Source organism: Theileria annulata, chromosome 1 (assembly GCF_000003225.4).
Source record: "Theileria annulata chromosome 1, complete sequence, *** SEQUENCING IN PROGRESS ***".
Classification (NCBI taxonomy): Eukaryota; Apicomplexa; class Aconoidasida; order Piroplasmida; family Theileriidae; genus Theileria; species Theileria annulata.
The window spans coordinates 469,200-493,592 of NC_011129.2; the positions used below are offsets into that span (position 1 = coordinate 469,200).

Below are 24,393 nucleotides of genomic sequence, written 5' to 3' on the forward strand. Positions count from 1 at the left end.
TAATGAATAATAGGTAATATTACACATTAATTTCAATGTAATAAAGACATAATAATGTGTTTGATATGAATAATAAAAACGATATCTGTGGGGAAATAGATATGAATTTCTTATTCATTCTTGAATAATTTCACCATCATATTTAATTTTTATTCTCCCATTAATGACTTATAATTATAACGTGATTATTCTGTTATCTTAATTATTATTCTATTAACATAATTGTTGTACCAATATTTTGATCATTATTTTAACCTTGTTTTTATAACTTTTATTAATTATTATCGACTGATTATGAATTTGTTTGAATTTTTCTAAAAGATGCTTAATTTTGAGGACTGGAAGTATTTATCAATTAACGTTGATAAATACCATAAATCCTCTGGATGCCTTAAATATTCCTCTGATTCCACTAATAATAATAATGCAAACGATCATAAAAGTGATAAAGAGGATGATTTTAATGATTATTTATTAAATAAGCCCAAGTGGCCTCCTAAGGTCAATATCACTAACAATATTAATGGTGTAAAAAGAGTTAGCATGTGTAAGAGTGTAGAATTACCATATTGCTCATGTATGGATTCTGTTACATCAAAACGATATAATTCACAGTACATCGCACTTAACGACATGAGTTCAAATTCTCACTCTGATTATATTTATCGCTCGATTAGTTCTTGTGCAGTCTTAGTTATAGGTGCAGGTGGTTTAGGCTCTCCTTTATTACAATATCTCGCTTCATCAGGGATTGGTATTTTTAATATAATTATTATAGTCATTTTTCTACATTTGGAATTTTAGCAAAATCATACCATTAATATTTAATAGTCTTCTTGATTTAAAGTATTAATGAACTTTATTAGGGTTGATAGGAATAATGGATGGCGATGTTGTGGAGTTATCAAACTTACACAGGTACTTATATTAATAGATAATATACATTTAACTAGTAATAACGTGTATATAGACAAGTGATACATGATGAGCGTAATATTGGTATGAATAAAGCTCTTTCTGCCAAAAACCGTATTCTCTCAATTAATGAATCTGTAACTATACTAGATATTAGTAGATAGATTATTATAAACATTTATGTGAGAGTTTTTTGTCCACTCATCACTTCCAACTTTGTTATATATTGGATAATAAATTTATAGATAAGATGTATAGCTTATGATTTTTTCTTGAATGTAAAAGAAGCTCATGAAATAATACCGTTATATGACGTTATCGTAGATTGTTCAGATAATCCACAGACTAAGTAATTTCCACAGATTCTATAGATATTTATCACGTATCACTAGTTTAAAAATTTGTATAGGTATCTAATAAATGATGCATGCTTGATGTATAATAAACCGTTTGTAGTTGCTAGTTGCATTAAATCTCAAGGGCAACTCATGGTGTTCTTGCCTCAGACCCTAACAAACGTCTGTGAAAAGGATTCAGATTTGAACGAAAAAAATGATAGAATGGTTTCAAAAGTTGATCGTGATACAGAATCAGGTTCAATTGGCAGTAAACTATCAGGGCCCTGTTTCAGATGTATATGCCCAGAGGAGAATAACCCAAGCATAAGTTATATAAAAAACGCATGTAGCTTAGCTGGAGTTTTAAGCTCATTACCGGGAGTTTTAGGCACAATACAGGTAACTGACTCTTTAATTAAATTTAATAGTGTTAAATTCATTTAATGCTAAATGCGTAGGCGACTGAAGTGATAAAGATATGTGGTGGATTATTTGATAGGTGTCTTTCCCCGGGGAGAATGCTGATCTACAACGGACAGAATCCGTACAGCCCATTTAAAACCGTAGAATTATCAAGGAATCGCAATTGTAGAAGTATGTCTCACTACTTCTACACCCTTATATATACTGTAGTGTGTGGAGATTAATATTATTCAGGTTGTGGAGGAGGTGAGATAAAGTTGTACATGGCACCCTCTGAGGAGTTAAAGTTTAACCTTGACCGCGATTATTTGTCTATTAGTCCAAGTGAATTCGTTAATCTATATTTTAACCAACTAGGAAAAGAGTTTCCAATAAGGATAGCAGTTACTGACACATCAATATCAGTGGATGAGGCTGGAACTGAGTATAGAATTGCCGTAATCGACGTTAGGCCTGAATCACATTATTACATTTCACATTTAACTGGATCGATTAACTGGCCTGTTAACACTCTAATTAACTGCAATGAAACCTCATTTAGTCATACACTGTCACTACTAACCGGAAATTGGAAAGATCAGAATGTTTTGCTCCTGGCAATTTGTAGAAAAGGAAACTCTTCAAGAATTGCCACTGAATTCATGAGAAAATTTTTGAGTAAAACTGTTAGTTATGGAAAATTGGGTCAAGTTTTGTGTTATTCAGTTGCAGGAGGATTACAATACTTAATTCAACATTTCCAACTACAAATGCCGCATACCTAATTTACTGCACCACAGCCGGTGATTCCTGCTACTTCCATACAATATTTTACAGCTATTCACATCTTTAAAAAGATACATATCTTTGAATTTATTTTAGCTAGATCCAACTTCGTAATATTAATTTTAGCAAATTATTTGAGCGTGAGGGTAAAAAGTTAAAAATTATGGCAGGCTTCGGTTCCTAAATTTTCTCCTCGGTTTACGCCTCTGTTCGTGATCAAAATGACCTAACATCATTATTAGAGTATAAAGATATGGATAAGGTGATAAATGCTTATTGTAAGGTTAACTATAGTAAAAGCGTATTAAGGTACAGAATTGGCATCGAATCCCATTCTCACACTTTTTGGTCCGGTGTTTATTAAAAGCACAAGCTAAAGAGATTGGAAAGGTTTAAACTAACGTTTACAGTCATTTAACAAATGACTAACAGATCCAATGGATGTTAAATTACCATTCTCATCAATAGGCACGCAACCTACAATGGAGTTAACTAGATAACATTTTAAAACAATGATTAACTAATAAATATAGCTGGAGAAAAGGGAGCCAAACCATTACAATTGATGTTTTTTGAATCGTAATCCTGTGAAATCATTAAGGGAATAGTTAAAAATACCTGGGAGTAACTGAACATTGAAGTAGGTTTTAATAAATATTTTAAATCGGTTTTGTCACCTGAAAACATGAAAATTATCTAAATTAAACAAATGGTTGGCCAAATAAGTTAGAATGCTGAGTAAAAAGTTACCGTTGTTGTGTAACAAATTCCAATCGTTCCGATTTTCGAAGCTCGGAAGATTATAAATGTACCATTTATTGAGATTATCTAAAACAGAGTCAGATGGATGCGCAAGAACCTTGAGTAGTTTCCATCGAGAGTGATTTGTGTATTACGAAGTCAGAGGAGTCCAGTTCCTCAGGGATGTTCATGAAAGTGTTTTGGACCCTCACCTTCCATGTCATTTCTCGTTCCACCATTAAATATTACTATTTTAAATATCTTGATGAGATTTATACAAGTACTTTACAGAACTACATTTCGGTTACTCTTTATTTTGAATATTTGCTACAACACTATAGTGTTCATCATGTCGTCATTTCAAAAATTCTCTTAATCTTTGTAGTTTTGATAAGATTTTTTATGAAAAATTAAAATGATAAATATTTTAAAGCTTATCTAAAATATTACAATTTCGATTTTCTTATCCTATCTCTAATTTTATTCCACAGTTAGTTATTCAGTAATTTTTACGATTCCTCTTATTTTCCATTTATTATAATCTGTATAGTATTATCTAGTTTAAATGCTTATAATTCACATGATATGCAATTTATTCTTCATTATATATTACCTTATCACGTACTATGCTCATATAGATTACAATATATTTATTACTAAAGTATGTTGGATAAAAAATTATTTTAATAATTGAATCTGAAGTCATAATGGTTAAATGGTATGAATCCAATTGCTCTATCGGCGCTGGAGAGTATGAACTCGATGGATTCGTCGTCCTGGACGTCCATCGTATGGAAGGAGACGAGGTTAAAGTCTTCGATTATTTCACAGAGAGTTGATGTGAAGCGTTCGAATTTCTGCAAATTGGGCAATTTGAAGTTGTACCTCAGCGATATGATCAGCGATTGTAGGTCCTGGACTTCAGTGTAGTACTCAAGCCTGTACGCCATCTCAGCCTCCACCTCCCTCAGAAGACTCAACTTGCTAAGTATGTTAATGTGCGGCAGTTGTATGAATATTTGACTACTCAACGACGAGAGCAACGATGCGACGTATTTAAATGGGTCACAACACAGAGTCGAGTCAATCAGATTCATTTGCACCAACTACAAAGTTTTAAGTTCCCGACTTTATTAGTTAACTATTCTTTACTTAACTATTATCTAACTAGCTAACTATAATTGACCAAATTTGTCAAAATAGCATAAAAATAAATCAATGTAAAAGTTAATCAGGTAGTTAAAATTAAGTTGTTACCCTTTGATTACTGGATTGTAATTTGGATATAATGTCCTTGAGAGCGTTATGATGTATGAATAGTTCAACTTGACCTGGCAAATCATACAACAAATATGAGTCTAGACTACAATTAGACTTCCATAAAAATTACCTTTATGTAGTGAAATCTGTTCCAAGAGCCAATCCAAATTCTCCAATAAATATTCCATACAATATAACAACGCTGTAATCAACTTATACAACCATACAATACTAACTATTTATGTTAGATGAGATGGAATATTACAATTATATAATTATGTGAAGGATATAAAATATTGAAAAATACATGCGTTAGGTCCTAGATTGAGAGTGTTTGAGACGTGTTCTGCGTTGATTAAGTTAGTGATATTGATGTCAGGTTGATATGGTAACTCGTGTAATGTAACTTGAGGGTCCAAATTGATGACAATACACTTGCGATTTTTAGATACTAGTTTGCTTTGCATTGCGGCGCAATACGTTGACTTTCCGCTCCCTGGAGGACCAATTACCACTTGTCCAAACCAAACCATTACTATACATAAATATTTATGGGTTTAGGAAAGAAATAATTATTCTACTGAGTTATACACATTTAATAAAAACAGAATAATCTTTCAAATTTATTTATAAAGGATTATTCTTTACTAATTTTATACATGACTACACTCTTGTTTATTAAATACCTTAAATATTGCGTTAATTACTATGATGGAGGCTTGAGTGGAGATCCGAATTTATTTTGGTATAGAAATTGCAATCCGTCCAAGAGCGTGAATGTGATACACTTTTGGCTCATCAAGTACTTTAACACATTCAGAACTGAAGTTACTCTATACTTTTTTAACACTAGTTCTGCCACTTTTAAACATTCCTCAAACGTATCTATTACACTATTAACTACAATAAATATTTAATTACTGAAGTTTAGCACTGATCCAATAGTTATACATTATAATATTAATTAGAACCTATTGATAGGGGGATGGGTAAATTATTGAAATCCGACTGCGAAAAGTACAAATAAAACATTAAATAAATCAACGAAACTTTATATAAAACATTATATTCCTCGCTCTCCTCCTCTACTCGACTCTTAAAAACATCTAAACAAGTATTCATAACTATTTATAATACTAGGAAGTTTTAACTAAGTATAAGTGTGTAGAAAAAAATACATGACCATGTTCCCCAGAGAATTTGCCAGACGTCAGTTAGGTTTTCCTTCGGCGAAAGGACCAAAATCTTGGAAAACATACAATTCTTATATTCTAAGCCAATACCTTCCAGACCAAAATCCAAACAACTCTATAACACTTTGATATACCTAGGGAGAACATATACTATAATATACTGAGCTAAAAGTTATTAACTGATAACAACGGAAAAGAGAAGAAAATACCAATAATATAATATTAGTAATTAATTCACAATTAGCAGATTATTATACATATCTATAAACTAGTAATGTAAAAAATACTTTAAGAAATGTGTTGAAATTGTTTTGGAAGATGTGGTTGCAATAATTGGATATGAAACGGTGTAAATCGTTTTGAAAGGACCTTGTTCTTCCACAGATCACAGTAGGAACAAAGTAACCAAAATGAACATCACCCAAAGTAATATCAGTTGGCTTCAGAGGATTATACAATAATTCCATAAAACACCTTTATCTTATAGTTTTTTAGAGTTATTGCGATATTAAAATTTTCCAAAAAATGTGTACTCGATAATTAAAAGATTTGTGATGTGGTGATTCCACAAAGATTAAGTTTTTTTTTTCATCTAACTTCTTGTCATATTTTATATTCAAAATTTCACATGTAAATATTACAATAATATCTTATTAACTTCTATTATACCATAACAATGTTTATAACAAGGTGACAATCTTGTTAATATACTACTAGTGAGGATCACATCATAATAATGTGGATAAAGTGGTTAATATGTTAATTCTAATAATAATATTAGTAATTAGTAAAGTAATTATCGCAGATAATGTTAACTTGACTGACCCCAAAGCGGAAAAACCTGCACAGCCTCAACAGCCTGAGACTAAAATTATAAAAATCGAGCTAAATGATAGTTCAAGCAATGCAAATACCAATCCAAGTGATGGTAAAGGGGTACAATTGGAGGAAATTCACGATAAAACCCAGTCAAATACTAAAGATGCTACAGTTACTCCTCCCCCAAACAAAGAGACTATAGCAACAATCACACTAAACATTTCCAACAATGAACCGAAGACCATTGAAATAAAGAATGTTGACGCTCAAAATACTCAAACAATACAGAACCAGCCAAAACAATCTGTACCGTTACAACAGCAAACTGTACCACCAGATCAAGAACAGCCACAAGTCGTCGAAACGTTATTTACTAAGATAGCAAAGTTCATAACTACTGATTTTAGATTTTTGGTAAAGTTTGGTGCTGTATTGTCTTCGGGTTTGACCCAGATGATACCACTCAACATTATTTTAACGATTAGAAAGAATAATTCGACGAGGAATTTAAAATGCTTAAACTTTGTCACTTCCGCCGTTTCTTCTCTTTCCTGGTCACTTTACGGCATTCTTTCCAAAAATATCATTCTCATTATAAGTAATTTTCCAGGTTCGTTTAGTTCAGACAATTACTCAAACAAATTACACAGTTATATATATTTGATTTTATTAGTAATTTTATCTAATTATATTTATTATGGAATAAATGTAAAATGTGTAGGTGCCATAATCAATTTGGTTGGTATTTGGGTCTTTGTGAAGTATTGTTCTGACCAGAATGAGAAGTTCATTTTGAGTGTTTCGTCCAAGATCAGCTTTGTTCTTTGTCTTATTTTACTTGTTTTATATTTCATTTTAACCTCAACTACGTTTCTCACTGTAGTTGGACTAATCGGAGGTACTTATTTAGTGCAGACTATCTGCTACTACTTACTCAGTTTTACAGTTTATTTATCCTCTATTTACTATTATTTGTTAAAATTCTTTTTTCAATATTTATAGGTTCGCTGTTGGCGATGTCATATTTATCACCACTCTTCTCATTTAAGGAGATATTGGAGTCGCGAAACACATCAACAATGCCAACTGAGATCTCCCTGGGGAACTTCATCAGCTCGTTTTTCATGTTCTGCTACGGGTTCATCATATGGGACATGCTCGTCATCGGGCCCAGCTTCCTAGGAGTCATCAGCGGACTCATACAACTCACGCTACTGTTTCTATTCCCGCACTCAGACCGTATCATCATCTCTGAGGTCGAAATACTGGAACAACCAAATAACTTCAGATCGATGCTGGCCATGGATCAAGAAGTTTAATTTTTTCAAATTATTTTTATATGTTTATTTAAATTATTATAACCTATTCATAATGTATTAACTAGTTTATAGTATTTTGGAAAAAAGATGTTTAAAAATTCCAAAATAGATAAAAAATGTGTAAATGAATAATAACTAGATTAAAAAGATGAATGATTGAAAAAATATTAGTTTGATTAGGAATTTTTATTATTTTGTTAAAAAAGGAAAATTTTTCATTTTTTTAAAAATAAAAAATTGGAATAAATCAACTGATTGTGATGTTGTGTATTTTTTCAAAAAAGCTCAATTTGTACACTTTTAATGCACTTTTCACAGATTTTATATTATGTAAAAATTTCAACACGTTTGTATTTTGTATTTTTTTACCATTATGTATTTTATAATGTTATTGTCTAAATGACTTGAATCAGGAAACTGTAATATCTAATGGAGAAGCCGTTGATACTAGATTTTGGTACAGTTTCGTTTAGAGTTGGACGCGCCGGAGACAAAAACCCAACGTTCTTTGTCCCTCCAGTCATAGGTAAGCCCCTGATGAAGGATTCTAAGGGCGATTTATGTGACTTTACAGGCGGTTCAGGCCAAAACCCACTTGAATACACCATCTTCCCTTTAAATCCAAGAGATAAGCACGACAATGTTATTCCAATCTCAGCCATCACATACGGAGAAAATGGTTTTGAAGTGAATCAATCAGTATGTTATCACTTAATTTATCTATTATATACAATAGTTGATATTATTAGTTAAGTCTGTTTGAGTTATTGTTATTTGTATCTTAGTTGTTGGAACGTTTGTTGGACGGATGTTTGGGAGTTAAGGGCATGGACGAAAGTTTGCAGGACACTCCAGTGATAGTGTCAGAGCCATCATTGCACAACCCGAAGTTCAGACAAAATTTTACCGAGTTATTGTTTGAGACTTTTAAGGTTGAGAACGTGTTTCTATGTAAAAGGTCAGCGCTATCCTGCTATGCAAGCGCCTGTACCAGCGGAGTGGTGGTTGACATTGGGGGTTCCTGCACAAACATCGCACCAGTGCTTGAGGGATACACACTCCAAGACCACGTCAAAGAGGAGCCAACGGGAGGCACTCTAATCGATCGCATTTTCTACTCATACCTTTCATCCATAGGTATCACAGTTAGACCATCATACGAATACTCCAAACCACCCAAATCTGAATCTAACACTAACGGTGTGAATAATGGTGTGGAAGTGGATACCACAGTGGTAAAGGGAGTTGTGGGAAAGAAACCCGTAAAACGTGACGATTCAAAGGTTTTGATAAGGAAATTACCATTTGTACATGAAGATTATTATCACTGGTCTGCTTTATACGCCACTTCAGTGTTGAAGGAGACTTGCATAGTGCTAAACGAGGAAATTAATGTCAACAGTAGTGGGAGAGAAGCATACTGTTACGCACTCCCAGACGGCAATTATTTAGATGTTGAAAACAGTAAACGACTTTGTGGGATTTTCTGTAGCTCAATCTTTTCTAAAACCGAATACCTACACAATAAACATAGTGTTAAATCATCAAACCAAGATTCCATAGATATGGAATCAGTATATAGTAGAAAAGGATTATCAACACTGTTAACCGACTGTTATGGTGAGTTGTTAGATTCAGAGGTGAATAGAGTAGTATTGGACCAGTTGGTGGTTAGTGGCGGGTGTACAAGGCATCCAGCTGTAGTTCCAATTTTGGAAAGGGACGTCGAGGAATATTTAAGGAAGAAGAAACTAGAGAGTGGCCCACGTCTTGTGGCTGTGGGTGGAAATGAACAACAGTTTAGCAGCTACATCGGAGCCTCAATCCTCTCTTCACTGGGCGCATTTACAAGCTTCTGTGTTAACTTGGCGGATGTGCAGGAACTAGGACTACAAAGAGCACTTCAAAGGAGATGCCCATAACTCACACTTTTGTTCAATTTTATTTATTGTGTATATATTATTTTTTAGACGTGCTAGATGCAACTATATACTCTTTGATCTGTTAATCAACCCAATAAATTGTTTAAAAATTATGTAAATTGTGAAATATATGTAAATTTTGTAAATATTTAAGATTAGTTTTCAACATCAAAGTCGTAGAAGCCATTTTCATTAGCTTCAGAGTCCGGTTGCTCGGAATCTCCGGGAACCAATTGATTATTCTGATTAACATCGATAATATTAACATCGAAAGGATCATCAAAATCATCCTCCACCACCGCTTCTCCCAACAATTGTTCCAAATCATCCTGCAATATTGGCTGATTGAGGGCCGGATTGTCAAGTTCATTTTCGCCCAGATTTAAACCTTCTGGATCAAATCCTAAATAATCGAATCCGTTGAAATATGGATAATCATACGGAGAATTACTGGGAGGACCTATTTCAACCACTTGTTGCACAGCATCCTGCCCACCTGGATGATCCGGTTCAATTAAGATAGGGATATCATCCTGTGGACCTGCTTCTAAATTGTTATCCTGAACAATCTGGTTAGGATCCTGAGGTGCACCGCCTTCACCATTATCTCCACCATTGTCAGAATGCTCATCTGAATCTGCATCATCATCACCAGGAGGTTGTGGAGGTTGGTCTGCCACATCACCTGGAGGTCCGTGATCATCATCATCGTCATCATCTGGACCTCCACCACCAGGGCCCTGATCATCGTCTGGTCCACCAACTGGTTCGAAGGGAACATCCGCCAATGGTATGTTGAAGCCCCTGTTATTAAGAGAATGGTGCCAGGAGTTGGCTATTGCTATTAAGTCTGTTATGCTGCTGGTGCAATCTGTTATTCGTTCTAGGAAGCAGAATAACCCGAAAGTTGAATACCTTCTAATTATTTCAAAGCCATCTTCCGTTATTATGCGCAGGAAAATGTATTTAATATGATCGCTTGTGACAATTACCACTTTCAGACATGCTCTTTGTGCTTCCTGGAAAATAGGGTTGTTATTGTAGCTGATGGTTCTAAAATAGTACTGTCCCAGCGGAACTATTATTTGGTAATGAATTCCATGGAATGTGACCTCTTCACTCACGATTCCTTCCTCAGGTAGGGGTTGCAGTAATTCGATGTCCACTGGGTCTAGACAGATAGACACATGTATTAGTATTGCAAAAAGTGTAATTATAAGGTTCATTTATCTAAATTGTAAATATTCCTCCACTCCGATATCTCCTTACTACATTCGGTTTTCCGTCCAAATTTCCTCTAGATCTCCTTGAAAATTTTTTAAAAATAACATAAATTTATGTCATTTTCAATTTCAAACACTAATCTTTTTTTACTTTTCCATTTTCTTATTTATTCACACAATTTATAGATCTTGTGATACTACTCACTTCACAACTTTTAACCATTTACTTGTTAAATCTGTCAAATTTACGCACATTCAACATACTTTCAAATTTTTATTGTCTAAACTTGTTTCATTATCAATTTCTACATCTCTCATCCTCACTACACTAACTATATTAGTCATAATGCTGACCAAAACATGATTTTTGTATTTCATATTTCATAATATTGTCAAATACATTTTTCAATTATTTTCACCAATTTATTCATGTTTAAACTCCAATCTGTTTTATTTATCTGATATTTTCCTATTTTACCTTGTTTTTTTATTATATTTTTATTTATGTTTTTGATGTTGATATATAAATTACTCTAATATCATGTTATTCTTGATCTACTCAGATTTTGTCAATTTTATAGCTGATTTACCACTAATCTATCTAATTATGTTCCTAACTACTGAAATTTCCTTTAATTATCTTAAATAAAGTATCTCAACGTCATACTGCTCTATCGTAATGTTCTTAACACTCTATGAATAACTACATAAACACTATTTTATGAATAATTTTGTATATAATTGGATCAGATTAGCTTTGGAAGTCGAGTAGCATTGGCAGTGAGTAGTTGTTTAGGTCGAACTCAGTTATTGAGATGTTTGTGTACTCCTCTGGGATTTTAATTCCATTTCTGAACTCGAAATACTCGCACTGGAACCGGTTAATCAAATCCCTTACCTCTTCATCCTCGTACAATTTGACTACTAGTTTGGCGGTTTCTGCCAAAAATGTTGAGTTGTTGGAGCTCCACAGGTCTCCGCACTTGTACACATAACAGCGAGTTAGCTGATCATAAACGTTTTCATAGTCCTTAGCCTTTGGTGAGCTCCAATAACTGAACGGCTCCTTCTTAGCAGAATTCCTCAATTCCCCAGATTTTCCAACCCTTTGGCTCATATTAACTACGAATAAAGGGAACTGGAGTAGTGATCTTATCAGTAACAGATATGGCGTATTAGGGTTTTCAGTCCTAGCTAATGCTGCCAGATCACAACCTAGATCTAAAACACTTGGTAACTGATTCTTAATCTCTTCCAGGTTGCATTGGTTATTCTTAAGACCCATGTTCAAGTACACTTGCAAGGACAGTGTTAGTGAGAAATTGGGCAGAAACAAGTACAACGGAGGCAATTCAGGGTTAATAGGGCTGTAATTCTGTGAGAAGAGTATAAGGGATGAGTCTTGAGAAAATTTGTTCAGAAGGTACAAATCAACGTGCAAAAGTGCGTGGGACGAGTCATTTGGTAAATCCATTGCCAACAGAAGCTTACATATTGCCAGTGCTGTTTTCCACTGTCCCTTCCTCTCCAGCGATATCATATACAATATTAGTATACGGTATACCACCACGTTATCTCCCAAACACGGTAAATACACCTATACTCATTTTCCAAAAATTCAATTCTAACTATATAACTAAATTAATCTTGATTAAATACGAATTCAATTTTATTAATAGTGTATTACATTTGGCACGGTGAGATTTGAGAAGGGTGCTGTGCGATAAAGGTTAAACCGGTGAGGCAATATCGTCTGTAGTGTCTTCGAAGCAGTGTACAAATTCTTAAACGTATCCTCATGAGAATTCTATAAATTTCAATATAACCATCAATATATAGCATATTTGTAAATATTACCATCATAGTGTTAATGAGAGATGCGCGTATGAGAATTCCTAAATGATATGGGTTTGAATGTAATAGTGTGCGGAAAAGTTCTAAATCATGTGAATCCAACGCGGTTGAACTTATATAATCCAGTTCTTGATATCTATAAAATTCAATATTACTATACAATCTCGTGGTATGGCTATAACTATAAATTCAAATTTAGTTAATCTGACTACAACTTAATTCTAATAAATAACTGTTAAAGAATAACTAGTATAGCTTAGGGTAATACGTTGGAGAGAGTATGAGTGTGAATTTATCACGATTATCTATAGTTTCACATGTGATTTCAAAAAGGTTGGACGCTGCAAGTCTCAACTGCTTTGACTCCTTGATGTTAAGGGTGGGACATAGCCAGAATCTCGAGGAGTAGCCATTTGATTTTGCATACTTATTCTTACCCATATCTACTCAAGATTATTTACAATATATAAATGTATTGATACCGCTGATTCTGAAGAAATGCTGAGGTGAACATAAGAAATGATTTGAAACTGTTTCCGAACTGTCGATAGGCTCCATTTCCACTTCAGTAACTTCATTTAATAATTTATCCCAGTCTGAATCATCGTCCTAAAATTCATAAAATTACTAATTTAAAAACTCATGTTAATGGTTTATCTAACTGGTATATTTTAAACAAAAGCCTAAATCAGTCTATTTAATGATAGTATGTATTATTAAAATAGGAAAAATACTGATGATTGATTATCTTCTGATGGATCTTTTGAACTTTCATCGTCCTTGCTCAATTCATTCAAATAAATTACGCTTCTAGATTCTCGAATGCGATCATAATCACTCGAATACTCAGATTCGTCTGAATTCTCAGATGAATCATCTGAATTTTCTGATGAATCATCATTTGAAGTTGTATCGGAGCTAGAATCACAAAGACTTTCGAGTTGTGCGAATGTGAATTTTGGTCTCTTGTTATTAAATATTACCCTTGGTCTAATTTCTTCCTCCAACTCTTCATTTAGCATCTCTTTTAATCTTCTTATCTGCCTTGACGACATTTTACTATAATACAAAGTAATAAAAAATAAATTGATCACAATATTGCATCAAGTTATAGTGTACAAAATTCCATTACCAAAATATTATATGGCAATATTATACCAATTTTAGTGAATAATAAATCATATACTATTTATTATATATATTATTTTAGTAATATGTTAAAGTGTTGGAATGTGTAGGTCGGTTGGGATGTTGAAATCATTGACCCATTTTGGAAGCGAATCGATAACGTCAAAGTGATTTAGCCAGTTGAACCTCAAGGAGTGTAGGAATATTCCAGAGCATACTCTATCAGTTGATCCATTTGTTACTTCGTTATTAAGGCCGATGTGATATTTGACATCTTCATCACTCACCCTGTCAGTTCCAGAATCGTTAAAATTAAGTTGCGGAACACACCAATTACCATCCTCGTTAATTGACCATTTAATTGCTGGAATTGGTTTGAAATAGTTGCTACTATCTGTCAATTCATCATTATTGTACCACGGATCGTTTGAAATTGGATATCCCAAATATTTCAAATGTGCCCTAATACAGAATTATTACAATTACTATTCCCCTAACTAATGGTTTTGTAAATTTTAGGAGTAATAATTCAAAATAATTAATGTTAATATTGGTAAAATATAAAGTTGTTAGGTGGATACTAAATAAATACCTGATCTGATGTGTTCTTCCAGTAATTGGAGAGCATAAAACCAATGATTCATGCAAATCCTTATTATATTTAATTAATTTAAACCTAGTCACAGAGCGCTTATAACTCTCATCCTCATCATTCTCACCCACAAACTCATATTTCCCCTCTTTTTTACTAATTACTCTCATGTATCCTATGCTTTCAAAAACATTTTCTAAGGAGTTATCCGCATCACCGTCACTTTCTTTATTATCAGAATTTGATGTATTGATTAGATATGAAAAATCACCCTTAACTCTTGCGATATATACCTTTTTGACCTCATTATCTCTGATAGCTTGCGATAGATTAGAGGCGTCCTGGGAGCTCTTGGCAAAAGCAACTAGTCCTGAAACTAGCCTATCAATTCTGTGAACTGTAAACAGTTTAAGGTCACGACAGGAAGGTATTTCGCGCTTCATAATCTCCATCAAGGAGTTGTAGTTGTATGTACCCGTTTGGTAAACAGGAATACTAGTTGGTTTTGACACTACTATATACTGGTCATCCTCATATACAACAGGAACCTTAGAGTTTAGCGCAACTGGCTCATGGACAATTGCCTCATGTAAAATGCGTTCATTTGGCTTTAAAATATGGTCTAACACATTTTCAGAGGAATTATCCAACTCCTCGCCATTCTGTAAAATGATTTTGATGTTGTTTTTATTAATGGCAAAATCAATGTAATCTGGCGTAAACGCTGAAAATTCGTCCTTTAACACCTTGCGAAGGGGTTTCCCCATCCACCGCTCCTTCACAAACGTCTTGTAAACATTACTGTATGGTAAAACTAGTCTAAAACCGTCAACAAATCTGTAAGGTTCTTCCTCCTACAAATTTTACGAAATTTGTATATATAAATTTATTAAATTTCAATTTTATTATAAGAATCTTTATTAAATTCATAAAATTTGAATGTTTTTATATAACTACATTGATTTTAAAGATAATTATAATAATTTTAAGCATAAATTTAACTATTTCATAGAATAAATAAAAATACTTGATGAGAGTAAATTAGTTTTCTCTTCATATAATAACTTCCAGGATTCCTAATAAATCCTAATACTACATCTATTACTATTATACATTTTATTAACATTAATTCAACTAAAAACACCACACCTCACTCTTACATTTCGATCACCATTAACACTATTATAAATATTTTTTACTATATTATATTCTAAAAATAATGTAATGTCGGAAGATTGTTGTATTTTTTACAGGTTTGGAAGTGAGAAGAACATATGGCGTGAACTTCACAGCCAGAGTAGTTCGGGAATACTAATCTCAGATTTGAAGATTAAAATAGCCCAGGAGTCGTCTCTAACCCGCGAGTTTGCAAGGAAAACAAACCTCTTAATCTCACTATACGACGATAATAAACCTAATGAACTGTTTCCCTTGGATGATAACATTGTAATTCACAGTGGCTCCAGGCTAATTATTAACCGTGTGGCCTGGACGCCCTCAAAACCCATAGTTCACCAGGCAAAATCATATATCGACGTAACAGTTGGCGGTAAAGTACCAGGAAAGCGTAAATTACCAATCTCGCTGATCTGCCAACTATGCCACAAACCCTTAAACCAGCCTTATCTTGTTAAATGTTCAGCTCGCTGTGGCTGTACTGGATGCAAAAACTGCCTTGAAGAATGCCTTGGTGAATCATTACCAGATTTCAACAGCACGGATCCATATCAAAGTGATCAGAATATTGAAATAAAGTCAAAAGTTGATCTGCCAAGTGATGATGATTTGGGGAATAATGTAAAATTAGAAGATGATAAAATTAATGTAAAACTAGAGAATTATGAAGATGATGTAAAATTAGAAAATTATGAAGATAATATAAAACTAGAAATTATGGAGAATGTAAAGCTAGAAAATTTTGATGAGTTGGAATATAATTTGGTAGCGAATGTTGAGGATGAGATGTGCGAGATGTATTTGTTAGAGGAGAAGAAGGGTTGTCCGTTTTGTGGTCATGGATTTGTAAGCGCGTGTTTGAAGAACAGAAAGCTTCAGGCGCTTCTGGAAGGCATTGATATTGAGACGTTTGAAGTCCCAGAGGAGATTGAATTTTACTTTCCGACTCCACACTCATTAGCATTCACACACCAGCAGTTTCCTCAACACTTTTTACTAGAAATTCAAAGTGATCTTTATCAACTGGTTTTGGAGAAAATGCTCATTCCAGTTTTTGACAGTAGTATACTAGATTCCAACGTCGTTAAATATCACACCACTAATGTTGATAACATTAATCTTGAAAATGATGAAAAAAGTGAAATTGACGAATCTTCCGATAATAATTTAAATGCTGAAAATGTGAATTTAGTAAAATCGGAAAATTTTGAAAAAAGTTCAAACAGTAGTGAAGTTGATCAGGTTGTTAATATAAACATTGATGAAAGCGTGATATGTATAATATTAGTAAGACCACAGCCTGATGTAATAAGTTTATGTGGAATAATGAGGTTGTTGTACGAAATGCCAGACGTAGATTTTTTGAATAAAACTGGTTCTAGAACCTCCTTGAAATTTGATTGGATCAAGCACAACACAGTTCCAATAAATGTGCCAGCAACTAAGCAGCCATTATACGGGCTTTTGGGGGGTAAAAAATACACAAACGTCTCACTCAATAGTGAGGGCGAGGTGATGTGGAGGTACAAGACGGAACGAATGGTCGAGGTTGGAATTGACCCAAAGTGCTACAACTCGATTCTGCTGTCCCTCTTCAATAATTTGGACATTGAGATGAACTTGGAAAAAAGTAAAAAAAATTGGCTCCAAACTTTCTTTCCCTCACCTCAGCCTTTATATGTGACGGGGTCTGGGAAGGTAGTTAAGGAGTCAGATATCGCAGAGGGAGACGAAGTGGATAAGGGAAACCCTTTTTTGGGTTACGCTGGGTTGTTTCCGTTTCTAAGTAGATCACAATTTGACCAGGTGAGGAAGACACAGAGAAGAGTCAAGGAACAGTATTTGAAGGATTTGACAAAACAAATAATGGTGAACACACACCCGGACAAGGGGAGACTATTACTCGAAAAACTAAACCATAACATTTGGTTCTCTAACATTGAATACACAACTTCAACATGATTTTTAAAACTCCATTTATCACTATACTAATATAATACAAATTTTATTTTATCAAGTGTATGTTAGTGAATAATAATTGATTTGGATTAAATAGTTAATAAAATATTCAGTAAAAAAGTCGTAGATGTATTGAAAAATTAAAAATTTTATCATAAAATGAGAAATATTGTTAATTTACAATATATAGTGTTGATGTATGGTAGTGTTAGAGTATAGTAGTCTAGAATTAATGTAGTATAAATATTAATGAAAAGATTAATATTGAGGAAAATATACTTTTATGTAAAAAGTTCTAGTTTCTATTCTAGCAGTTTTGTACATTCACAAAAATTGTTTTTCAGCCAAAACAACACAAGTTCTACTAAAATCGTCGATAATAATGCAAGTTTTCATGAATTAAATTCCAAATCGCAGCCTTCCAATTCTAACAATATTCAAAATACCTCAAATCAATCTCCAAAACCCGAGGAATCACAAAATTCAACAGAATCGCCAGAATCTCGAGAATCTCCAAAATCTCAGGAGTCTGATGATCCTGAGAAAGACTTTAAAACTGGTTCTAAATTGAAGAGATTTCGTTTTTTGCCTTTTGGTATATATGGAGGTGCTTTGTTGGTGTTTAGTGGTTTCGCTTTGTCATATTACATTGACCGCGGCAAGGATTTGAAGGGCCTTAAGTTCTCTCAGGTGCTTGACGACCTCACTCAATACGTTTACGACACCATCGAGGAGTTTTTTCCAACTGACAACAGTCCTCTACTTCCCGATTTCAAGGAGTTAAACTATCCTCCAAACCTTCCAACTCTGGTTCTCGACCTTGATAAGGTAATTGCGAAGATGGAGTATGACCGTAAGTTGGGGTGGCGAGTGAAGAAAAGGCCCTACGCCGACAATTTCTTCAAGGAATTAATTAACTATTATGAGATTGTGATTTGGTCAGATGATGCGTATCCTGTGGCCTATGACATTGCCAATCATTGGGGCCTTCCTGTGATTGGATGCATTCACAGGGACCACTGCAAGAAGTTCAAGGGCAGCTATATTAAGGATTTGTCTCGTCTAGGGCGTGATCTCGACAGGGTCGTTATGATCGACCACGACAAGACTGCGTGTGCTCTTCAGCAGGATAACTGTATCCTGATTAAGGAGTTTGACGGGGACGAAAACGACGAGGAACTGTTGTTACTTATTAACTTGCTGAAGACGATGGCTATAAACCCTACCGATGTTAAGGCTCAGATACGTGAACTGGGTGGAGGTCACGACTACGGGATTGGCCGCAGATTCAGCGAGCGTTTTTGTATGAAGCAGAAAATTGCTGAAAAGAGAATGAACCTCAGTAAAATGATGGGATTCAAACATTGACACAATAAACTGTAATATACTCATCTTAGAATATGTTTTATATTCTGTTACAATTTTATTGCTTACACTCAAATATTTTCATTTATTGGTAAATTAGTGGTAATTATATATATTGGCGATACCGGATAATTATATTAGTTTAGATTAAATAATAATTATGAGTAATTTATCTAAATTTAATTAAATAGACTAATAGTTGTTTTTAAACATTTTATCAGGTATTTAAGTACAAATAATATGTAATTTGTAGAGTAAATAGGTGATCGTGGAGGAGATTGTATATGGGTTTCGAACCGAAGACCTCAACCCACCAAGGTAATAATTATTATGATAATCGGTGGTCAATAAATAACTTGGTATTAATTTTTATAATTTATTCCATAATATAACATGGTGTAGGGCAATCAATTAATTCACAAAGTTAATCAGTTGTAAACAATTGTTTGAAATTTTTATTGGTAATTTTGCTCGCCATCTTTAGCCAGTAACATAGGGCGTTCCATTTGGTCATGGCCTCGGTGGGCCACTGAGAAGGGTCGTGCCTCTTGTATTCTGTTATATAACCTATGGAATAAAATGCTAGGAGTACCATAAGGAATGCACCAATCAATTGAATTGGAAGCATAACCATATCACCCCCGTTATTACCTATCATACCTGGGAACCCTAACGCCAACATAACCTCATGACACATGTAAAACACAATGCTTAGGAACGTAGACATTTTAGGTTGATTAATGATAGCGCGGGATATATGGGAGTCTCTGTAATGGAGTGAGTATATAAATATAAAAGCCAGAGATATTTGAAGTGGCATTAATATGTCAAAAGTATGCCAGAATCGGCCATCTGCATCTGGCTTCCAAAATACCGTAGGGTTTGACCATCCACACATTGGCTGTTTAGGATCCTGAAACCCATACAACTTTCTCAGGGTAGCAAATATGAGAGGTGGAAATGTGGTCAGAATAAGGAGTACCATCTCTATCTTGTCAATGAGATAGAATGGCACAATCATACCAGGTGCTATTGCTGGATATATAGCATAAACAAGACCCATACCAACAAGGACCATTAAAATTGGTGAAACTATAGCACCATTAATAGAACTTGGTCCAAAATATTCATGTGTTGAAGGCTTAATATAGCAATATGTCCATAGAGAGGCGGCTGTCAACGATATTGCTAATGATATCACCATATCAACAAGTACTACAATGTAGTCAGAATTCCACTTCCTACGATTACCAAACATTAGTGTACTAACATAGTGCATGAATGATGTGATAATTGGGAATGAATTTTCACCAGCAATATACCATGGAAAATACTCATATTCCATAGCATACACCATAACCATGTTAATTCCAAACACAAATCCAGATGCTGCAATTACCCAATAAAAAACAGTGACGTGACCCTGGTCGCCAGGAATAAATACAATAAATAGAATAACAAATGTAAAAAAGTTACACCAAGACCAAAATATGGATTGATATCTAATGTGTTCTTTGTCATAAATAAGACTGATAGCCTTACACTTTCCCTTGTTGTAGGCACCTTCAAGTGCTTGGAATTGAGATTCAACTGGTCCATATTGAGAATTAGCACCAGCACCAGTATATTCAGTTTTTTTCTCTGAGACCTTACCATAGGCGTCTTTGACTACGTTATACTTCTGTATCACCTCTTTGGCCTTGGTAATTAACTCCTTGGGATCAGTACCAGCGTCTTTGAGTTCTTTGAGGGCCTTTTGGAGACCATCAACATCGGTACTTTCTCCTATAGCATTCTTGAGTGCTTCGGCAAGTTTTATGAGTTCAGGTTTAAGTTTATCTGCACTGGCTAGTCCGTTGGCTTTCTTATACAGTTCGTTGGCGTGATGCCAAATCTTCTGATTAACACCAACACCTACTTGTTCACCAACTTGTGCCTGAAGTAGTTTGGCCTTCTTAACATTGAGCATACGGTCGTATATCTCTTTGACAGCATTAAATTCCTTGGAGACCTTGTCCTGTTCAGCCTTATTAGCAGGACTAAGTTTGTTGTATTCACCTTCCAAAGTGTTGTAGTTGTCTATTACACTGTCCGCGTTACCAGAATTGTTGGCTAGATTTCCTGCTGCAGAGGCTAGTGCTTGGGCTTTAGTACCAACGTTAACAAGATTACCACCAGCAATGGTAGCCTTTGTTTGAAGTGCCTTGGCGACTTTCTCAAGTTCTTCTGCTTTAAGTCTAAGTCTATCGCCGCCGACATCATACTTAGGAGCATCGTCATATTGTCTCTGTTCGTGTGGTTCATGAATGTATTTGTCGACAACGTCCATAATATTACCTATGACCATACTCGGTAAACACCAGAGTTCTAGTGAACTTGCCATAACCCTAACAAAGACACTGAATAGGTTCTCTGGCAACTTAAACCTCAACAATGCGTATGGTGAAGCACTGTAAACAAGCCTAATGTTGAGCATCATTGAAAGACCAGCAAAGGTATAATTCACAATCTTAATTGGATCGTCTCCAGCCATTTATTGCGATAATTACAAACAAAAAAAGGTATGAATTACTATATTACAGAAATATTACATAAAATCACAGTATCCATCAGAACAAACATTAAACTTTATAACAAAAAATCAAGGTTCAATTGGTAGTATCCATATAAATACCACATACCCTCGGTGGGCCAATGAGCAGGATCATGACTTTTATATTCTATAATGTATCCCTCAGAATAAAAGGCCAAAAATATCATAAATAGCGCTCCTATGTATTGAGGTATCAATACATAGTCTCCTCCATTATTGGCTCCTACAAGACCTGGAAATCCTAAAGCTAGCAAACATTCATGGCACATATAAAATGTAATTGATAAAAATGTGGACATTTTAGGTTGATTAATGATGGATCTAGCCAAATTAGATTCTCTATAATGAAGTGAATAAATAAAGATACCAGCAAGAACTATTTTGATTATCATAAGAAGATCAAAAGCATGCCAAAAAGAACCATTTCCCAAGTCTGCAGAAGGATTCCATGGGTATCCCGCTTTTTCTTTCCATTGGCACATTGGTGACCTAGGATCACCAAAAGCAAATGATCTTCTCAGGGTAGCTACTATTACTGGTGGAAATATTGTCATAATGAGGAGCACCATTTCAATCTTATCAATGAGATAGAATGGTACAATCATACCAGGTGCTATTCCAGGATAAATAGCATACACTAGACCCATGCCTACAACTATCATTAGAAATGGTGATATTACTTCTGGGTTGTAACCTCCAGAGAATCCATGTGTAAATATATGGTGATACCAAGAAGCACCAGTTTCAGGGGATGAAGCATATTTAGGTTTAGATAAGTAGGCTGCCGTCCAGATCACAGCTGCCACAAATGAGATTATGATTGCGACCACTATGTCTACACATACTACAATGAAGTCACTGTTCCACTTCCTCCTATTACCAAACATGATAGTTGTGATGTAGTGTATGAATGATGTGATGATTGGGAAACAGTTTTCACCAGCAATATAGATTGGGATATAGTTCCAGTCTACAGAATAGACCAAAGTCATGTTAATACCAAAAACAAACCCAGAAATTGCAATCACTAAGTAGAATATAGTTAGATGGCCACTATCACCACCCGCAACATATACAACAAATAGAATTACATATGTAAGGAAGTTTAACCACTGTGTAATTACTGACGGAACGACAATGGAATAGTATTTGTAGTAAGATATGACACCATAGTACTTATCATTGAAGTTGGTCCAAGCCTCAAGAAGTCCCTTGTATTCAGTAGTTTTAATAGTGTTACCCTGGGCGTAGGCTTTTTCTTGTGCCATAACCGACTCGAATCTAGATTTGACAGTGGGTCCCCAACCTTCTGAATATGCGTTTCTGACAGCTTTGGCCAAACCAGGTAGTTTTTCAGTATCATGACCATCAGTATAAAGTTCTTTGAGTTTCTGTTGGAGACCTTTGTTTTCATTAGCACCATCTCCAACTTCATCTTTAAGAAGTTCTTCAGGCCTATAAACATTGTCGAAAGCATTCATTGCGCTAACAACTGCTTCGTATAGGGGTTTAATAGCAGCAATAGCTTGATAGGAAGGGCCCTTAGCCTGAAGATCTGTGAATTTATCTTTGACACCATCACCGCCACTGGTGCTGTATGCAGTTTTAACCTTAGTTGCCTCAGTGGTCGGAGCCTCAGCACCTTGATGATTACCGAGATCTGCTAGGGTTTTTTGGAGTTTATCAGAATCAGATTCATTACCGACTGTAACCTTAAGACCATTGGCAAGTTGTTTGAGATTAGTAGTATACAGAGTTTTGAAAGCTTCCCATGCCGTTTTAACTGCTTGATACTTCTCCTGTTTATCACCAGTTGTATATTTACCTTGTTGTTCTTGTTGCTGAACTTGACCGAATGCACTTTCTACTGTTCCGTATGCACCTGTAACATCTTCGGCATCACCAGTACCAGTAGCAAGATTTTTGAGTTTAGCTCTAATTCCTTCACTTGTTTCACTATCACCAACAGCAGTTGCAAGTTCACCGGCTTTACCTTGGTCATCAGCACCAGTATTAGATAGTTCTTTGGTAGCCTTGTATAATTCAGCTGCCAGTTGTCGGAGTCCATCATCAGGAGTTGAGCCCGCTTTTTGTTTAAGCGAGGGGTTATCAGTGCCTTCAGGAGCTTGGTTTTCTAGTCGGGTGGCTTTCTCATGTAGTTCCTTTGCGAGTTTTCTAAGATATTTAGTATCAGATTTTTGAGCTTCTGTACCAGCCTTATGCCGGAGTACTTTAGCTGCATCCTCACTACCACCAGTAACTGCATTGTTAAGTTCTTCGGCTTTATCATGTAGGGTTTTGGCCAATCCTCTGAGTTTTTCATGATCTGTAGGTCCTGTACCAGCTGATGCTTTAAGATCTCCATCAGTGTTAACTGCTAATTTCTGAATAAGATCAATTATATTACCCAAAAGCATGCTTGGTAAACACCAGAGTTCCAAAGCACTTGCAATTCTTCTAACAAAAACGCTGAATAGGTTTTCAGGTAACTTGAATCTAATAAGTGCATATGGAGCAGAACTATATGAGAGCCTAATATTAAGCATCATGGCAAGACCAGCAAAAATATATGAAATAATCAGTAACTCACAGTCAGCAACACCAACACCAGCCTGCTTAGCACTACATTTGTGAGACATTATTGCGATATAAAGTAATAATTCTAGTGTTTTGGAGTAATCCTAGTGGTTATTAGTACTAATTTACTATATTACAGAAATATTACTTAAAATCAAGTATCCATCAGAACAAACATTAAACCTAATCACACCCTATATATTTTTACATTCTCTAACTATTACCCATCTT

At 34.7% G+C, this 24,393-nt stretch overlaps 12 protein-coding genes across 12 annotated transcripts, besides 29 other annotated features; 5 read left to right on the plus strand and 7 right to left on the minus strand.

The window, feature by feature from the left end:
* Nucleotides 1-321: 321 nt before the first annotated feature.
* On the plus strand, nucleotides 322-2,440 carry TA16845 (uncharacterized protein; the record flags this gene model as incomplete). The annotated part of the gene is made up of 7 exons (XM_948667.1): nucleotides 322-754; nucleotides 867-918; nucleotides 971-1,071; nucleotides 1,174-1,264; nucleotides 1,325-1,652; nucleotides 1,712-1,847; nucleotides 1,911-2,440. The coding sequence occupies 7 exons, from the start codon at nucleotides 322-324 to the stop codon at nucleotides 2,438-2,440; spliced, it is 1,671 nt and encodes a 556-aa protein (XP_953760.1).
* Nucleotides 2,441-3,865: 1,425 nt separating this feature from the next.
* On the minus strand, nucleotides 3,866-4,975 carry TA16840 (uncharacterized protein; the record flags this gene model as incomplete). Its single annotated transcript, XM_948668.1, has 4 exons — nucleotides 3,866-4,288; nucleotides 4,440-4,540; nucleotides 4,573-4,644; nucleotides 4,750-4,975. 4 exons carry the CDS (start codon nucleotides 4,973-4,975, stop codon nucleotides 3,866-3,868), a joined length of 822 nt encoding a protein of 273 aa, XP_953761.1.
* Nucleotides 4,976-5,148: 173 nt separating this feature from the next.
* On the minus strand, nucleotides 5,149-6,102 carry TA16835 (uncharacterized protein; the record flags this gene model as incomplete). Its single annotated transcript, XM_948669.1, has 4 exons — nucleotides 5,149-5,342; nucleotides 5,414-5,548; nucleotides 5,621-5,750; nucleotides 5,923-6,102. The coding sequence occupies 4 exons, from the start codon at nucleotides 6,100-6,102 to the stop codon at nucleotides 5,149-5,151; spliced, it is 639 nt and encodes a 212-aa protein (XP_953762.1).
* A 289-nt stretch (nucleotides 6,103-6,391) lies between these two features.
* Nucleotides 6,392-6,439: a sequence feature (Signal peptide predicted for TA16830 by SignalP 2.0 HMM (Signal peptide probability 0.960, signal anchor probability 0.000) with cleavage site probability 0.901 between residues 16 and 17).
* Nucleotides 6,392-7,773, plus strand: TA16830 (uncharacterized protein; the record flags this gene model as incomplete). The annotated part of the gene is made up of 2 exons (XM_948670.1): nucleotides 6,392-7,391; nucleotides 7,457-7,773. The coding sequence occupies 2 exons, from the start codon at nucleotides 6,392-6,394 to the stop codon at nucleotides 7,771-7,773; spliced, it is 1,317 nt and encodes a 438-aa protein (XP_953763.1).
* Nucleotides 6,863-6,931: a sequence feature (7 probable transmembrane helices predicted for TA16830 by TMHMM2.0 at aa 158-180, 201-223, 238-272, 284-306, 311-333, 364-382 and 386-408).
* Nucleotides 6,992-7,060: a sequence feature (7 probable transmembrane helices predicted for TA16830 by TMHMM2.0 at aa 158-180, 201-223, 238-272, 284-306, 311-333, 364-382 and 386-408).
* Nucleotides 7,103-7,207: a sequence feature (7 probable transmembrane helices predicted for TA16830 by TMHMM2.0 at aa 158-180, 201-223, 238-272, 284-306, 311-333, 364-382 and 386-408).
* Nucleotides 7,241-7,309: a sequence feature (7 probable transmembrane helices predicted for TA16830 by TMHMM2.0 at aa 158-180, 201-223, 238-272, 284-306, 311-333, 364-382 and 386-408).
* Nucleotides 7,322-7,390: a sequence feature (7 probable transmembrane helices predicted for TA16830 by TMHMM2.0 at aa 158-180, 201-223, 238-272, 284-306, 311-333, 364-382 and 386-408).
* Nucleotides 7,546-7,602: a sequence feature (7 probable transmembrane helices predicted for TA16830 by TMHMM2.0 at aa 158-180, 201-223, 238-272, 284-306, 311-333, 364-382 and 386-408).
* Nucleotides 7,612-7,680: a sequence feature (7 probable transmembrane helices predicted for TA16830 by TMHMM2.0 at aa 158-180, 201-223, 238-272, 284-306, 311-333, 364-382 and 386-408).
* A 429-nt stretch (nucleotides 7,774-8,202) lies between the features above and the next one.
* On the plus strand, nucleotides 8,203-9,695 carry TA16825 (actin, putative; the record flags this gene model as incomplete). The annotated part of the gene is made up of 2 exons (XM_948671.1): nucleotides 8,203-8,472; nucleotides 8,559-9,695. The coding sequence occupies 2 exons, from the start codon at nucleotides 8,203-8,205 to the stop codon at nucleotides 9,693-9,695; spliced, it is 1,407 nt and encodes a 468-aa protein (XP_953764.1).
* A 155-nt stretch (nucleotides 9,696-9,850) lies between these two features.
* TA16820 (uncharacterized protein) lies at nucleotides 9,851-10,921 on the minus strand (the record flags this gene model as incomplete). The annotated part of the gene is made up of 1 exon (XM_948672.1): nucleotides 9,851-10,921. The coding sequence occupies one exon, from the start codon at nucleotides 10,919-10,921 to the stop codon at nucleotides 9,851-9,853; it is 1,071 nt and encodes a 356-aa protein (XP_953765.1).
* Nucleotides 10,871-10,921: a sequence feature (Signal peptide predicted for TA16820 by SignalP 2.0 HMM (Signal peptide probability 0.989, signal anchor probability 0.002) with cleavage site probability 0.811 between residues 17 and 18).
* Nucleotides 10,922-11,669: 748 nt separating this feature from the next.
* TA16815 (uncharacterized protein) lies at nucleotides 11,670-13,827 on the minus strand (the record flags this gene model as incomplete). Its single annotated transcript, XM_948673.1, has 6 exons — nucleotides 11,670-12,515; nucleotides 12,606-12,725; nucleotides 12,776-12,953; nucleotides 13,020-13,215; nucleotides 13,255-13,381; nucleotides 13,507-13,827. 6 exons carry the CDS (start codon nucleotides 13,825-13,827, stop codon nucleotides 11,670-11,672), a joined length of 1,788 nt encoding a protein of 595 aa, XP_953766.1.
* A 162-nt stretch (nucleotides 13,828-13,989) lies between these two features.
* Nucleotides 13,990-15,618, minus strand: TA16810 ((RNA) pseudouridylate synthase, putative; the record flags this gene model as incomplete). The annotated part of the gene is made up of 3 exons (XM_948674.1): nucleotides 13,990-14,362; nucleotides 14,493-15,346; nucleotides 15,520-15,618. 3 exons carry the CDS (start codon nucleotides 15,616-15,618, stop codon nucleotides 13,990-13,992), a joined length of 1,326 nt encoding a protein of 441 aa, XP_953767.1.
* Nucleotides 15,619-15,716: 98 nt separating this feature from the next.
* Nucleotides 15,717-17,630, plus strand: TA16805 (uncharacterized protein; the record flags this gene model as incomplete). The annotated part of the gene is made up of 1 exon (XM_948675.1): nucleotides 15,717-17,630. One exon carries the CDS (start codon nucleotides 15,717-15,719, stop codon nucleotides 17,628-17,630), a length of 1,914 nt encoding a protein of 637 aa, XP_953768.1.
* Nucleotides 17,631-17,876: 246 nt separating this feature from the next.
* On the plus strand, nucleotides 17,877-18,995 carry TA16800 (uncharacterized protein; the record flags this gene model as incomplete). The annotated part of the gene is made up of 1 exon (XM_948676.1): nucleotides 17,877-18,995. One exon carries the CDS (start codon nucleotides 17,877-17,879, stop codon nucleotides 18,993-18,995), a length of 1,119 nt encoding a protein of 372 aa, XP_953769.1.
* Nucleotides 18,210-18,278: a sequence feature (1 probable transmembrane helix predicted for TA16800 by TMHMM2.0 at aa 112-134).
* A 421-nt stretch (nucleotides 18,996-19,416) lies between the features above and the next one.
* On the minus strand, nucleotides 19,417-21,525 carry TA16795 (Tpr-related protein family member, putative; the record flags this gene model as incomplete). Its single annotated transcript, XM_948677.1, has 1 exon — nucleotides 19,417-21,525. The coding sequence occupies one exon, from the start codon at nucleotides 21,523-21,525 to the stop codon at nucleotides 19,417-19,419; it is 2,109 nt and encodes a 702-aa protein (XP_953770.1).
* Nucleotides 19,558-19,626: a sequence feature (9 probable transmembrane helices predicted for TA16795 by TMHMM2.0 at aa 346-368, 375-397, 402-424, 437-459, 479-501, 508-530, 564-586, 606-628 and 634-656).
* Nucleotides 19,642-19,710: a sequence feature (9 probable transmembrane helices predicted for TA16795 by TMHMM2.0 at aa 346-368, 375-397, 402-424, 437-459, 479-501, 508-530, 564-586, 606-628 and 634-656).
* Nucleotides 19,768-19,836: a sequence feature (9 probable transmembrane helices predicted for TA16795 by TMHMM2.0 at aa 346-368, 375-397, 402-424, 437-459, 479-501, 508-530, 564-586, 606-628 and 634-656).
* Nucleotides 19,936-20,004: a sequence feature (9 probable transmembrane helices predicted for TA16795 by TMHMM2.0 at aa 346-368, 375-397, 402-424, 437-459, 479-501, 508-530, 564-586, 606-628 and 634-656).
* Nucleotides 20,023-20,091: a sequence feature (9 probable transmembrane helices predicted for TA16795 by TMHMM2.0 at aa 346-368, 375-397, 402-424, 437-459, 479-501, 508-530, 564-586, 606-628 and 634-656).
* Nucleotides 20,149-20,217: a sequence feature (9 probable transmembrane helices predicted for TA16795 by TMHMM2.0 at aa 346-368, 375-397, 402-424, 437-459, 479-501, 508-530, 564-586, 606-628 and 634-656).
* Nucleotides 20,254-20,322: a sequence feature (9 probable transmembrane helices predicted for TA16795 by TMHMM2.0 at aa 346-368, 375-397, 402-424, 437-459, 479-501, 508-530, 564-586, 606-628 and 634-656).
* Nucleotides 20,335-20,403: a sequence feature (9 probable transmembrane helices predicted for TA16795 by TMHMM2.0 at aa 346-368, 375-397, 402-424, 437-459, 479-501, 508-530, 564-586, 606-628 and 634-656).
* Nucleotides 20,422-20,490: a sequence feature (9 probable transmembrane helices predicted for TA16795 by TMHMM2.0 at aa 346-368, 375-397, 402-424, 437-459, 479-501, 508-530, 564-586, 606-628 and 634-656).
* A 95-nt stretch (nucleotides 21,526-21,620) lies between the features above and the next one.
* Nucleotides 21,621-24,224, minus strand: TA16790 (Tpr-related protein family member, putative; the record flags this gene model as incomplete). Its single annotated transcript, XM_948678.1, has 1 exon — nucleotides 21,621-24,224. The coding sequence occupies one exon, from the start codon at nucleotides 24,222-24,224 to the stop codon at nucleotides 21,621-21,623; it is 2,604 nt and encodes an 867-aa protein (XP_953771.1).
* Nucleotides 21,714-21,782: a sequence feature (10 probable transmembrane helices predicted for TA16790 by TMHMM2.0 at aa 20-39, 505-527, 534-556, 561-583, 596-618, 654-676, 689-711, 740-762, 783-805 and 815-837).
* Nucleotides 21,810-21,878: a sequence feature (10 probable transmembrane helices predicted for TA16790 by TMHMM2.0 at aa 20-39, 505-527, 534-556, 561-583, 596-618, 654-676, 689-711, 740-762, 783-805 and 815-837).
* Nucleotides 21,939-22,007: a sequence feature (10 probable transmembrane helices predicted for TA16790 by TMHMM2.0 at aa 20-39, 505-527, 534-556, 561-583, 596-618, 654-676, 689-711, 740-762, 783-805 and 815-837).
* Nucleotides 22,092-22,160: a sequence feature (10 probable transmembrane helices predicted for TA16790 by TMHMM2.0 at aa 20-39, 505-527, 534-556, 561-583, 596-618, 654-676, 689-711, 740-762, 783-805 and 815-837).
* Nucleotides 22,197-22,265: a sequence feature (10 probable transmembrane helices predicted for TA16790 by TMHMM2.0 at aa 20-39, 505-527, 534-556, 561-583, 596-618, 654-676, 689-711, 740-762, 783-805 and 815-837).
* Nucleotides 22,371-22,439: a sequence feature (10 probable transmembrane helices predicted for TA16790 by TMHMM2.0 at aa 20-39, 505-527, 534-556, 561-583, 596-618, 654-676, 689-711, 740-762, 783-805 and 815-837).
* Nucleotides 22,476-22,544: a sequence feature (10 probable transmembrane helices predicted for TA16790 by TMHMM2.0 at aa 20-39, 505-527, 534-556, 561-583, 596-618, 654-676, 689-711, 740-762, 783-805 and 815-837).
* Nucleotides 22,557-22,625: a sequence feature (10 probable transmembrane helices predicted for TA16790 by TMHMM2.0 at aa 20-39, 505-527, 534-556, 561-583, 596-618, 654-676, 689-711, 740-762, 783-805 and 815-837).
* Nucleotides 22,644-22,712: a sequence feature (10 probable transmembrane helices predicted for TA16790 by TMHMM2.0 at aa 20-39, 505-527, 534-556, 561-583, 596-618, 654-676, 689-711, 740-762, 783-805 and 815-837).
* Nucleotides 24,108-24,167: a sequence feature (10 probable transmembrane helices predicted for TA16790 by TMHMM2.0 at aa 20-39, 505-527, 534-556, 561-583, 596-618, 654-676, 689-711, 740-762, 783-805 and 815-837).
* Nucleotides 24,225-24,393: the final 169 nt, after the last annotated feature.